This window comes from Crocodylus siamensis, chromosome 7, assembly GCF_052110815.1.
Source record: "Crocodylus siamensis isolate JL-2025a chromosome 7, ASM5211081v1, whole genome shotgun sequence".
NCBI classification, from domain to species: domain Eukaryota; kingdom Metazoa; phylum Chordata; order Crocodylia; family Crocodylidae; genus Crocodylus; species Crocodylus siamensis.
Genome location: NC_143401.1, coordinates 33,507,485 through 33,520,492, shown reverse-complemented (window position 1 = coordinate 33,520,492; position 13,008 = coordinate 33,507,485). Strand labels below are relative to the sequence as shown.

Sequence of the window (13,008 nt, the reverse complement as noted above, 5' to 3'; positions counted from 1 at the left end):
ATCGAATTCCACCCTATTCTCATCTGCCCACCTCTGTAACCTGTCCAGGTCTAGCTGGATTCTGTCCCTCCCTTCTGGTGTGCCCATCTCTCCACACATCTTGGCGTCATCACTGAACTTCGACAACATGCTTTCCACCCCTTCATCCAAGTCATCGATAAAGACGTTGAACAGTACGGGGCTGCGGACTGAACCCTGAGGAACCCCACTGCCCACATCCTTCCAGGTAAAAGGAAATAAGGTTAGTCTGAGAGGATCTTCCCTTAATAAACCTATGTTGGTTCCCCCTGAGCCTGCTGGTCTCTCGCAGATGTGCTCCTTGATAATTTTCTCAAAGATCTTCCCCAGAACTGAGGTAAGACTGACAGGCCTACAGTTACCTTGGTCCTCCTTTCTTGTAAATTAGGACCACATTGGCCTTTTTCCAGTTATCTGGCACCTTACCAGAGCTCCATGAGCACTCCTATAGCCATGCCAGGTGCCCTGCAATGACCACCACCATTTCCCTCAGCACCCTTAGATGGAAGAGCATCCAGGACTGCTGATCTGAATACATCCAGCCCCTCCAGGAGTTCCCTAACTACATCATCCCTAACCTTGGGCCTGGCAGTGCCTCCTCCAAGCCCTTCTGTACTCCCAGTGGGGGAGATGTCCCAGTCCCTGATCAGAAAAATGGAGACAAAGAATTTGTTAAAGAGGTCCGCTTTTTCGCTTGCAGCAATCATTAGATTGCCAAGCGCATCCTGCAGGGGCTCTACATTACCCAGTGCCTTCTTCTTGCTCCCTATGTATTTGAAAAAGGACCTTTTGTTATCCTTAATCCTGGTTGCCAGCCCCAGTTCCATCTCAGCCTTGGCCTTCCTAACAGCTGCCCTACAGCCTCAAGCAACAGAGATGTGATCCTCTTTGATAATAGCCCCTTGCTTCCATCGGATGTATGCCACCTTTTTAGCCCTCAGGCATTCCTGAATGCCCTTGCTGAGCCATAGGGACTTTTTAGAACTCTTACCCCGCTTGGTATGCATTGGGACTGACTCCCTTTGGGCTTGGAGGACTGTCTCCTTGAGGAACGACCACCCGTCTTGGACTCCCATCTCCCCAAAGCTTCGGGATCCCAATGCCTCTTGTACTAGTCTTCTTAACTCATTGAAGTTGGGCCTCCTGAAATCAAGGACTTCCGCTTTACTGCTAGCCATTGACACCCTGTGCTGGATAGTGAATTCCAGCAGGCAATGATTGCTATCACCCAGGTGGCCGAGAACCTGCAATTCCCTCACCAGGTCATCGCCTGTGGCAAGGACCAGGTCCAGCAGGGCATTTCCCCTGGTGGGACTGTGCACCTCCTGAGTTAGGTGGAGGTCCTGTATCTCAGCTAGGAATCTACGTGAGTGGTCAGACCTAGCTGACTGCTCTTCCCAGCAGATGTCTGGGTAGTTCAGGTCACCCATAACTACCACATCTCCTGACTTGACAGCCTTCACAAGCTGTCCTAAAAAATCCCAGTCCAGCTCTTCCCCCTGGTTGGGCACTCTGTAATAGACACCCACCATTAAGCCCCTTTTCCCACAACCCCCTTGTATTCTTACCCAGAGCATCTCAGTCAGCCCCTCTTCTGACCCCACCCCGCCCATTCACGAGGTGTATTGCTTCTTGACATAGAGTACTACACCCCTCCTTTTCTCCCTGCTCTTTTCTATAGCCTTAGGGTAATAGGAAGGCACCCCCAGCTTTGAACGCACAACATTTTGATCTAAGCTTCTAGCTACAAGCCCCTAAGCCAGAGCCAGGACAGACCCAAGCTTTTCTTGAATTATTCTCTCAAAAGAAACACTGACCAGTAACCAAGTTAAAAAAAAAAAGAAAGAAAGAACCATTGCACATACTCCTAATGCACTCTTATTGCAAGCTCCTCTACTGCAGGAAGCAAAACTTATGGACAGACAAACACAAAATTAGTGAAGGTATGAACTTACAGCACATCACCTATTCTTCACTCACTACCTCTCTACATGTTTTTACCTTGCAGCACCATAGTCAGGTCTCCAGCATTAAAGCCAGTGTCTCCAGCATTATATTCCAGTGTCTAGGACAGCCAGCACCAGCAGCCCTGCAGTCCTTACTATTCAAGTGTTAGCCAATTAAAAATAAAAGTTTCTAAACTAAAACTACAGGACAATTCCCTCTCAGATCATGGTTGTCTACTGCATAATCATTAAGTTTAATGCAGATTAATTATAAGACAGAAGAAGTAATGTGCTTTTGCCTTTGGTATTAAGTGGTAGAATCTTCCTACAGTTCAGTCTCTGGCACACTTGGTCACATGGATAGAAGTCTGCAGAAATTACAGGAAAAGTGCTTACTTTCAGTATGCAATCTCATATTTCCAGAATTAGTGAACTTGAGCTGTCCTCTGTGATGAAGGACTTTGCAGTGATTGTACAATACTTACATGCAGTTGTTTTTTTCCCCACTAGCATAACCAAAGCTAGAATTGCTTCCCCCCCCCCAAGTCATTTCCATGCTGCTAATACTACTGCATACTTATTTTAAACTGCTAGCTATCAAATGTCCACACATAATAAATGCATTTGCGATACAAATGCCTGGGGGGGAAAAACTGCTGCATTGTACACACACTGTAACAAGACTGCTTATAAAAAAATTAAACTCCCCAGCAGTTCCTATTCTGAGCAACCTCACGAGAAAAAAAAAAAAAAAAAAAAATCACATTCTAGGTTTCTCTTCACATACACTTCATAAGTGGAGAGACTTCATTGGTTGTGAGAATGGGTGTGCTAGAGGATGATCCTTGATTCCCATCAGGGAATGAGCCACTCTCTCGTGTTATAACCTCAGCTAAGTCACTGATTTACTGCCTTCCTCATTCAGACTGGTTAAAGAGTTGGGTAAAAATAAAACTGGAATAGAGTTTGCCAGTGCAAACAAGTTAACCACCTACACATGCACTATTCAGACTTCTCCTTCCTGTTTTTGCAGTCCAAGAACAAGAACACATGACAAAAATTTCCCTTTTTTGTGGCTTAATAGCATAACACATAACATATACATGGGTTGGTTTATTTTTTTGCTGGGAAGAGTTAAATGAGTTTGCACTGTTGCAAACTAAACTACATCCCAACCTAGTTTAGCTTGCAATGTTGCAACCTGTAACGTTTCAGCCAATGGTCTACTCTTGTATTTCCTGTATCAGACACAAATACTGAAAACGTACCCAACTGTTCTTACTCCTATGTTGGAAACACAGGTTCACACTTAAGTAGATCATATCTGAAGTATAACAAGTAGCATTGTACTCACCATCCCTGCAACGTAGTCTGGATTAAACTGGCTGGAATAACTGGCAACATTTTCCAGTCCGATTGGTGGTGGATTTGAAGGAGGATAGGCAGAGCCACCCCAGGGATTACTACCTGAAATCATCACACAGAGTTCACATACCAAAAATATAAACATTCTTTTAGTCTGTTAATTGATACTTACATTTCTACTGATAACCTCTGATAACAATGGTAGTCCAAGCAAGAGGAAAAATAAACTAACAAGAGGACTTGCAAGATAGTAGCTAATCACCAGTGTGCTTCACCAGATGTATGTAATATGGTAATGGGTTAAACATCCTTAGATCACTAAGGCCATGATTAAAAACAAACTTAAGTATAGTTCAAGAAGCTTCATATCTGAGAACAATAAATTCAACAACACAGTTTTACCAGAAGAAGCTTAATGTTTAATATGATATTCACTTAATTGGTTGTTTTATTAGAAGGACATTCTGACACACTTTGAAATTCTGGCAATTTAATGATCTGTTTTTATCCCTTCGTTATCAAATAATATACAAGTTCATCCCCTGTTGCAAAGATACTTCAAGACCCTTTACTACCATTGCAGCAACACTGTTGGAAGCTGTCTCCCTTTGATAAGCTGTGTCCACTGCTTTGCTACATTTCATGGTAAGTATTGACTACTTTTTTTTTAATCAAAGCTCTGTATTCTATGCAATTTACTGGCCTCAAATAATGTAGTACCCCCAAAACATTCAACCAGATCCCCTTACCCATTTTATACTTCCTGTACTGATGGTACTGGATTGAGAAAAGGGACGTTATTCCTTGCTAGCTGTTGATTCTGATCAAGATTTTTCACAAATTCTATGTGATGCTGGGCACCCTGGCCTTGGAGTCCTCAGTGTGAAACACCTTAAAATGGTCTGGGTTTGCAAAAAATACAAAGTGCCCATTCTCTGTAAAAGAGGTTCCTTCATAACAACAAAACTGGACACCCAGATTACTCTTCCCCATCTAATTTTCTCAGCTCTCAATAGGAAATCCAGGCCTTTTTTTTCTTTTTTTTTTAAATGTTGACACTAACATTTTCAGTTTTTGATGTGATGCATATTTTCATACCAAGTATGCCTAACTCCTGTAATGGGTTCCTGGGGGAAGTTGGAAGCTGGCAGCCAGCTGAATAGGGATGCCTGGCACCCAGGAAGGCATGGGAAGCAGCTGTCAGGACTTTAGGCTCTTCGGAGAGAATGCATCTCCTCTTTCCTTTCTCCTTTCATGGACATTTTGGCCAAACCAGAAGAGACTTAAAATATGAGGGAGGTTTAATTTCTTATACCCCAATTTACCACTCCAGCTTTAACAGGTACTGATTTAGAAAAACTTATATAAGCTACATAGATCTTTAAACACACATATACACAAGATTTGACATGTGGAGATCGATCATTTTATGACAGGATAGCCTGTGACAGCAGAAAACACAAACTCAACAATGCAAGTAATCTCTTCCTATATCCCAGTTTGAAGAGTCGTTCAAATCCCTTCTTTTTTCTACTTCATCTAAACAATCCACACTAATGACCATTTACCTGGAGCTGTTGGTGGATATCCACCTGCTGGAGGAGGATAGCCTGGGTAACTCATGGTTAAACCTGAAAAAAAGAAAGAAAGAAAGAAAGAGTGTGATGCTATCTACACATTTTTCATACTTTACTACCTTATATTCCTCAAATACATTTAACAGGATACATTTTCAAAATGGTCTAGTTAGTATCACACACACACACAATACAAACTGAATAAAGCACAAGTGTGGGGAGGAGGGAAGGAGGGGGAAAAAAAAAATCACTGACCCTGAAATTGCAAGACAACATTCTTAAATGACAGGTAAGGATTCAGTCCCATATTTTGTGTACACATTCCTTAGTCACGGTTTCTGGACACACAGAATCTTGTAGACTTATTTTTATGCCATATTTACAGACTGATTTTAAATTTCTAGTCTATCATGAGGTGTCAATGAGCCAAGAGACTCCTGTTGCAACAGTAAACTACCCATTTGTTAATAGTCTTGCTGAAACATTTCTATGGCAACTAGGCATCATAACTGGTGATAAAGAAATCTTTGGAAAAGCTCAGACTAACAGAAGCACATTGATACACGTGGCTTTTTCTTGTACATTTATCTTTCTCTGTATTTCATAAAATATTTAAAATCAACTGTATCAGTTTTTAACCACACTTGGTTTGTTCTTTATCCTTCCTGGCTGCAGGAGCAGCGTCCCCAGTTATCATCAAGAAATACATTGAAAGTGCTGAGAATGTTCCAGTAGGACTGAAAAAAAAAAAGTCACTTCTTTAGGGGAAAAGAAACAACCCAGTGAAAATAAGCCAGTCCATTTGTAAAGCCACTGCAAAGAGCATCTCTTCCCCTCCTCTCCCATAAAGCTTAGAATAAATTTGGATACATAGGGCACCAACTCAAATACAGCACACCATGCCCCATCTCAGCTTACCAGAACCATATGCTCCATCAAAACCCAAAATGCTCAATAATTCTCATGTCATTGTTTTGCTTCTAAGATAACTTGCTGCTCCTCACGCAAACTCTATTAACATAAAATTATTTGGGGTCTTAACTTACCAGGTCCTCAAAGAAATTCAGAACTAAACACATGAGGTCAATTTAACCATTCCTGCTGTTACACTCCCCCTAACTTGCATTCTCAGCAGAAGAATAAAAGGAAAGGCCACTACTGATTAAAAAGAAGAAAAGACCTGTATCTTACCTTCTTTAACTGCAAGTATTTCTTCAATGGATTAAAAGAAAAAATAGGAGAGATACGTCTGTTTGCTCTGAATATTAGACAGCATTTTGTATCTATTCAGGGTGCAGACAGAAGCCATATTTGAAACATTTCAAATGCCTCTGAAGTGCTTCAAACAGTGAGCCAGACAGACGCACATAATATTTGAAATGCTCCATAAACAACTGAGGCACTCCATAAGTGACCCCATTGGGATTAGGTACAATTTAGAAGCACTTTGAAACAAAGTGCTTCTTGTTATACATGGACACGCTATGGAAGTGGGGTCCAATCTTTTTTGGCAGGTGCCACAGAGTAAGCCCAGCACTCTCACTGAGTGCCACTCTGATCTGCTTCCCTCAATCCAATCTGCTGTTATGCTGTCTCCTCTGTGCCTTGTGCTCCCTGCTTGACACAGTGTTCCCAACTCCCTCTCCAATCTGACACATGCAACACACAGAGACTGCAAGTGCCAGTTGTGACGTGCCGCATGTTGGCTCACTACCCCTGCTCTATGGAATGCAACAGGAGAACCCTAGGTCCACCAGCATCCCACAGTGCTCTGCTCCACCCACCCCACTCATGACAGATGGGGATGGAGAAAGCAGGAGTAGACTGTTAGTGATCACTCTTCTGTGCACTGTGCCTCCACTCTCTTGGAGTGGTCCCTGTGGAGCCAGGAGACCACATGCTCCACAGTACCTCCAGTAGAAGAATGAAGGTGGGGTGGCTGGGGCAGAAAAAAATAACAGCGGTCACTGTAGCCATACATCTACACCAGCAGTACCAACTGCCAGAAGTCACCACTACCTTGAGTGCCCTGCCACTCTGTTAGGCCTGTGCACGCCCTGCCAGAACTGGGCTTCCTGCTCCCCAGCCCCATCCCCACATACCACTCTGCAACTGGTCTCCTGCTTCCATCACGGAGGTGTTGCAAGACAATGAAGACAGAGCAGACAGGAGAGTTTGCCAACATCAGTTCTGTTCCTACCCCATGGATGAACACCCAGCCTGGACCCCCAATAATTCTGAAGCATTCCAGCAAGGGAGGCGTGACATGGAGGATGTACATCTTTCCACATCTGAAGATGTACCTCTTTCCACATCTGGAGTACTCCATTTTTTTGTGCAGCTGCACTTTGAAGCCCTTTAAATGTGATGTTTGTCTGCAGCCTCAGTTCCACTATTCCTTCTGCATAGTCACACTCATTTTCTTCTCTGGTTTGTGTGGAACCTTCACACAGCAACAGGGATATGGAAGAAATCCTCAGGTTTAGAAAATCATAAAAAGTGACAATGTCAGAACCGGATATACTTTCAACCTCATTTCAAAGGCCTGACTATATTTTGAATAGCTGATACTCATTTAACTTAAAGCAAAAAGTAAGGAAATTCTCTGATTATAATTAGCAGGGAAACAAACACAACACAGATAACCCCCTTGTTGTCGCTACACAAGGAAATCTGTTCAACAAACTAGAAACATAGGAATGTGCATTCTCAGTTTGGTACTCAGCATGAGAAAGGCAAACTACTGTCTCAGTTCCTGTCTATCAACAATCCTTCTTCACCTATCAATCTCCCAACATAAGGCTTTTCCTGCACTCTAAAATTGCGCCTGAAAAAAGGCTTAAGTTCTGATTTCCTCTTCACACTATGAGCCCAGTCATTCACGCTCTAGCTACCTCTGAGCTCCAACCAGGTACCATAGCCACAGATACTTCAGCTTAGCTACTCAGACCTCTGTCATATTAAAGTTGACAAACACAATAATCTGTTCTTCCTCAAATTTTGGAGGCATGTTTCAGATCTGAACTCAAAACAGCTGGTCATCTTGATCTTTATGTTCCATGCTAAATACCCAGAGCCAAGCATATCAAAACACTGCAGAAGGACTGGGCCAAGATACAAATTCTGTGGCCAAGATCTTTTCTTACTTCAAATAGATTTGTTTTCATCAGAAATGTTATCAAAAGAAGCAACAAGTGAATTCTACTGTAATGCTCTTAAATTAAACACCTTTCAGTCAGGCTGGCATCAAGGTCCTATCATGTCCTCCTCTCATGACCATGTCTCCTCCTCCACTCAGGGACTTGCACATTAGAAGACTGCTGCATCAAGAAAGCAAAAAAGGCTTGAGTACATTAATCCTAATGCTCAAGGTACAAAAATAACTATTCAGCTAAAAACAAACCCCAGATCAGCACCAACTAAGGGATAACTATAGCAGGTGTAGACAATGAGCACATCTACATATTCATTAATGCACCATAATTACAGAGTATTAAGTTTGCACCTGTAATAACAGATGCAAACTTAATACACTGTAAACTGGTGCTACTGCACATTTGTGCAGATGAATGTTTTTAGTGACATTAATGCGCATTAGACTAAACCTACTGGGCAATTACACATTAGCACAGGTTTTGCCTGCCATACTAGTGTGCAATAGAATGAGTCTTCTTCACATTAAAAGTCTTGCGTAGATATGCCCAGTTACCTCTTCTTTCACATATGCTACTTCTCAAAAAATTTCAAAAACTAAGAATACAAAACAATTTGTAGGATCAAGATCCATCAGGGGAGGAGTGATTTTTATGTTACAGTATTTATACTCCGAGATACAGACACATCTTAATTCACAGAGCACTGTTTAGATGGGGAAAAAAAATCCCTAAGACCTTTTGGCTCCTACAGCTGGAGAAAACTTTGATTTGCACTGCAAAATTACTAGCTTCGATTTGGTTTTCATGTTCAATAGTGACTAAAATTTGAAGGAGAACAAGTAGCCTTTAGTAAGAGCCACAGTTTTTAGTAATTATTAAGAAACCCAAGAGCCCGTCATGCTATGCTTTTAGGATCCCTTAATGGCTTCCTATTACTTAAATTTTGGTTGAGAAATATTTTTCAGATTCTTAATAAACTTTGTATCTAGTTACAAAAGGCAGTCCTTTAATTAAAGACCAAAATTAATTGATCTCTAGATCAAAAATATTGGGGAGCCAGGGAGGGAAATTCTGCTTCATTTAACTAGTAACTGAATTATTATATTTGCTCTGCAGGCTGGGTAAGCTGCAGTCATTCCTTCTGTGAAACCTACACAGGGATCCTCCACAAAGGAAGCCCTCACTGCAAACACCTAGGAAGAGACTAATAATTTTTTCTGAGTCCTTCTATCATTGACTTCAAGTAGGCTCACAGGGCTCTGACAAACATGCAGCTCCCCATTGTAACTCATGGAACATCACAGAAAGTGTCGCGAGTTACAACAAATCCCCTGACCCAACAGACATTCACTGTTTGATTGGGGGTGGGGGGAGACAACAATCAAGCCCAACTCTGGAGCCAACCCAGGACAGGTAGTCTGTATGTCTACAGCTTTTCTCCTCTAATCCCACCCCCTGCCTCCAAGCTCTGGTGTTATATCTTAAGGATAGGAGGGGAAGGGAAAGGGAAGAAGGGATCTCTGTCTGGGGTTTGCCATCCCAGCTCATCTGCCCCACCTTCCAGCGCAGGCTGGGCAAACCCCAGGCGGAGCTCCCTCCTCTCCCTCCCATCCTGAAGACAGGAACAGGAGCAGAGCTGGGCTGATATCCCTGCCCTGGAGCAGGGTGGGCTGCAAACAGAAGTTAATAAAAGTGCTGTGCTTTGGAGCACCTTAATCTGAACCCTCATTAAATGAGGGTTAATTTGTCCCATGGACAAGCACTTTTAAAGCACTCTGCAGCCATGTAGTTCTGTCTAGACAGAGCTGTAGAGTGCTTTCAAGGGGGCTAACTGCACAACAAAACTTCTGTCGTCTTCACCCTCAGTTGCACTGTAATGGTGCTGCTGTTCCATTCTTCTTCCTCTCCACTAGCACTTACTGGTTTCCAGATACTCCACACCCTCACTCTGTCAACAGTGGCATATGAAAAACACACATGCATACTGCTCTCAGGTAAGAGGCACTAAGGGGTGAAGAGGCAGGGAAACTAGTTCCCACCCGGATCTTGTATTTGCATGTTCTCTCTCAGGACGTTCCCAGTCTCTCAAAAGGGAGATTTCTGCAGTAGAGAGCTGAGTGGGTGAGAGAGCAATTCCATGAGTCAAAACTGTTAAATTTCCTATCCTCGCTCCAAATGTTTCAGTATAAAGGACTACTGAATCCTTTATACTGAGTCCAAAGCCTGTGAAACACTTTGGGATGAGATGGGATAGGATAGAATAAGTGCTTCAGCTGTCTAAATATAATGGCAAAGGACACAGGTTCCAAAGCGGTTCCTTCAGAAGTTTAAACTAAAGTATCTATAAATTGCCACTCTTCAGATTTCTTTTTACCCATGTAGGTGTTATATAAGCCTAGAGTATCTATTAGGAACATAAGCCAGAGTGAATGGGCAAAACACACACTCAAACTCCAGGGACCAGATTCTTCATTTAAGTATACTTAGGCTAGCCCCACTGGGAGTGCAGATTTGGGATCCAAGCATGTGTTCATGTCCACTGCTAAGACTGACAGTGCATATAAAAAAGTAAAAACTTGTCACTATTGTACAATAAATCTCTGAACATTTATTTTATTGTTTGCTGACAAGAAATGCCAAGGCAAATAATAATACATTTATAGTGCAAATTTTTTCACTGTCCTTTTTGGAGGCTAGAAAAAGACAACATTCTCAGCTGGACTTGTTTTCCTTGTAAAGACACTGTAATTCACTAAAATGTAAGAGCATGAGAAATCTGAGCTCCGTTAAAATGGGCTCAGATCTAGATTATATTAAAATCCAAGTGGCATTTTCAAAACGTTCTTATCTCAGAGGAGTGTTAATTACTGGAGACAATTCCAGCCTAAAAGGACCTTGGAAATACTACTCGTTGACAAAGCTGAAGCTCCAACTTTGCCTAGAATACCTAAGAGTGTCACCAAAACTTGTACCCATGGCTGAAGAGAGAATTTTTCAGGGGAAGCATACCAAGAACTCTCTTCCCACTTACTAACCTGCATACTGCTACAGGAGAAGAGGAGACAGGCAGCATGTGGCACAGCTTCACTGTGTAGTACCTTCTGCATTGGAAAATGCAGCAGAGCCCTGCCCTTTCAAATGCTTCTTAATCTCTGCTAGCAGGAATAAGAAACCTGCTGGCTACACCTCTTGAACACTGGGTGAATGAGCCTTGCCTACAGGCCCACTTGCTCTACTGGAGCTTTTATTCAAACTGAACTGAACAAGAAAAATATCTTCAGATGCCTCTGCTTGGAATTTACAGCTAACAAAACCAGTGTGGTTCTCTTTGTTTGAAAGCACAATTAAGCCTAATTTTTGCAGTATAGGGCATTGAACTATATAAATGTACTAGCCAACTACCCATCATGAATGACTGATTTAAAATAATAGAGTGTTTACATGCCCCCACCCCACCCTACTTACCCTTTGGGACTGGCCATGTAAAAATACTCCCTGCATAGCTGCTGCCTCCTCCTCCAGCCACCAGCACAGGAGCTCCCTCCCCTGGCCTCCACCTCCTACCCTGAGCACGAGGGCTTCCCCCTGCCACCACCTCCCAGGCAGCTGTTGTGTGCATGCGTACCCACCTCTGCCCCCTGCCCACCTCCACCCCATCCAGGCCTGCACAGCCAATAGCCGCCCTTACTCTTGGCAGCGCATGCACAGTTGACCAAAAGCATTACAGACAGACACACACAGACAGACGAAGTGTTTTATTATATTAGAATGGCAAATGGAGAGTGTGTGTGTGTGTGGGGGGGGGGGGGGGTTGAGATCTTTTGCTATATACTAACCTCCTCCTTGTAATAACACCTGACCTTTTTGAGATCAGATGCCACCTATTGTTATAATCCCCCACCTTCCCACAGCTTTTAAAAATGAAGCAGACTGATTAACAGAGAGACAGTTATGACAGCTTAGCAAGTCCTGCCCTTAAAAATATATTAACATGACAAAATGCAGCAAGTTTTTACTTTGCGCCATGTGTTCAATCTTCTTTAAAGCAACTGCTGTTTCACTGGTCCCACACAAGAGAATACAGCACAGGTACTTACAAAGCGCTACAGCAGGGATGGGGAAAATACGGCCCTGGGACCAAATGCAGCCTGTCAGGCAACTCCATCTGGCCTGCGGCACCCCTCCATAAGACCTGGCCCCGGGCTGCCCCCCTACAAGCCATGCCTTCATGCAGGAGGTACAGCTTTGGTCACTAAGCAACCACCCCAGCCTGGCCTGACCTGCCCCAGCCCCAAGTCAAGGGACGCTAGAGACTAAAAGCCTCCACCTGGCAGAGGCTTTGCGTTGCCACCCCAAGGCTGTTTCCAGCCCTCCCTGCTGGTGAGAGTGGGAGTTCAGGTAAGGGCCCTACCAGACCGGGGCCAGGAACTCCCACTAGGGAAATGGGTGGAAGTGTGGAGAGCCATGTGCTATGGGGCCAGGTGGGGCTGGCCCCGCACACTGCCACCATGTGTGACCGGGGACTGGGGTGGGAGCTGTGCACTGTGGGACTGGGCTGGCCCTGCACCCTGCCACTATGTGCAGCCGGGGACTCAGGTGGGAGTGCTATTGGGCTGGGTAGGGCTGGCCCTACACACTGCTGATGTGCAACCAGGGACTTGGGCAGGAGCTGCATGTTATGGGGTGGGGTGGGGCTGGCCATCATACCCCCAAGAAACACCCACACCCTCCCACAGCCATCACACATACTCCCACACCTGCTGTGACCCCACACACACTCCCACCCCCCCACCATACCCACAAACACACCCACACATCCCCAAACACCCTCCCACCATCTCCCCCACACACTCCCACCTCACCATCTCCACCACATCCAAAAATGCACCCACACGCCCTCCCACATACTCCATCCCAACCATACACCCCACCACACCCACACACAAC

At 43.9% G+C, this 13,008-nt stretch overlaps 1 protein-coding gene across 3 annotated transcripts in view; it reads right to left on the bottom strand.

Moving 5' to 3' along the window:
- Window positions 1–13,008, bottom strand: part of ANXA11 (annexin A11) — a 53,924-nt gene that overhangs the window by 25,471 nt on the left and 15,445 nt on the right. For 2 of the 3 annotated variants that reach the window (XM_090058504.1, XM_090058505.1), the window contains exons 2-3: window positions 4,898–4,960; window positions 3,319–3,431 (exon numbers count right to left, since the gene is read on the bottom strand). In XM_090058504.1, coding sequence (XP_089914630.1) covers window positions 3,319–3,431; window positions 4,898–4,952 — 168 coding nt within the window. In that variant the 5' untranslated portion in view covers window positions 4,953–4,960. Of the gene's footprint in view, window positions 1–3,318; window positions 3,432–4,897; window positions 4,961–8,134; window positions 8,204–13,008 lie in introns of those variants that run through there. The other variant, XM_090058506.1, reaches the window with a different exon arrangement.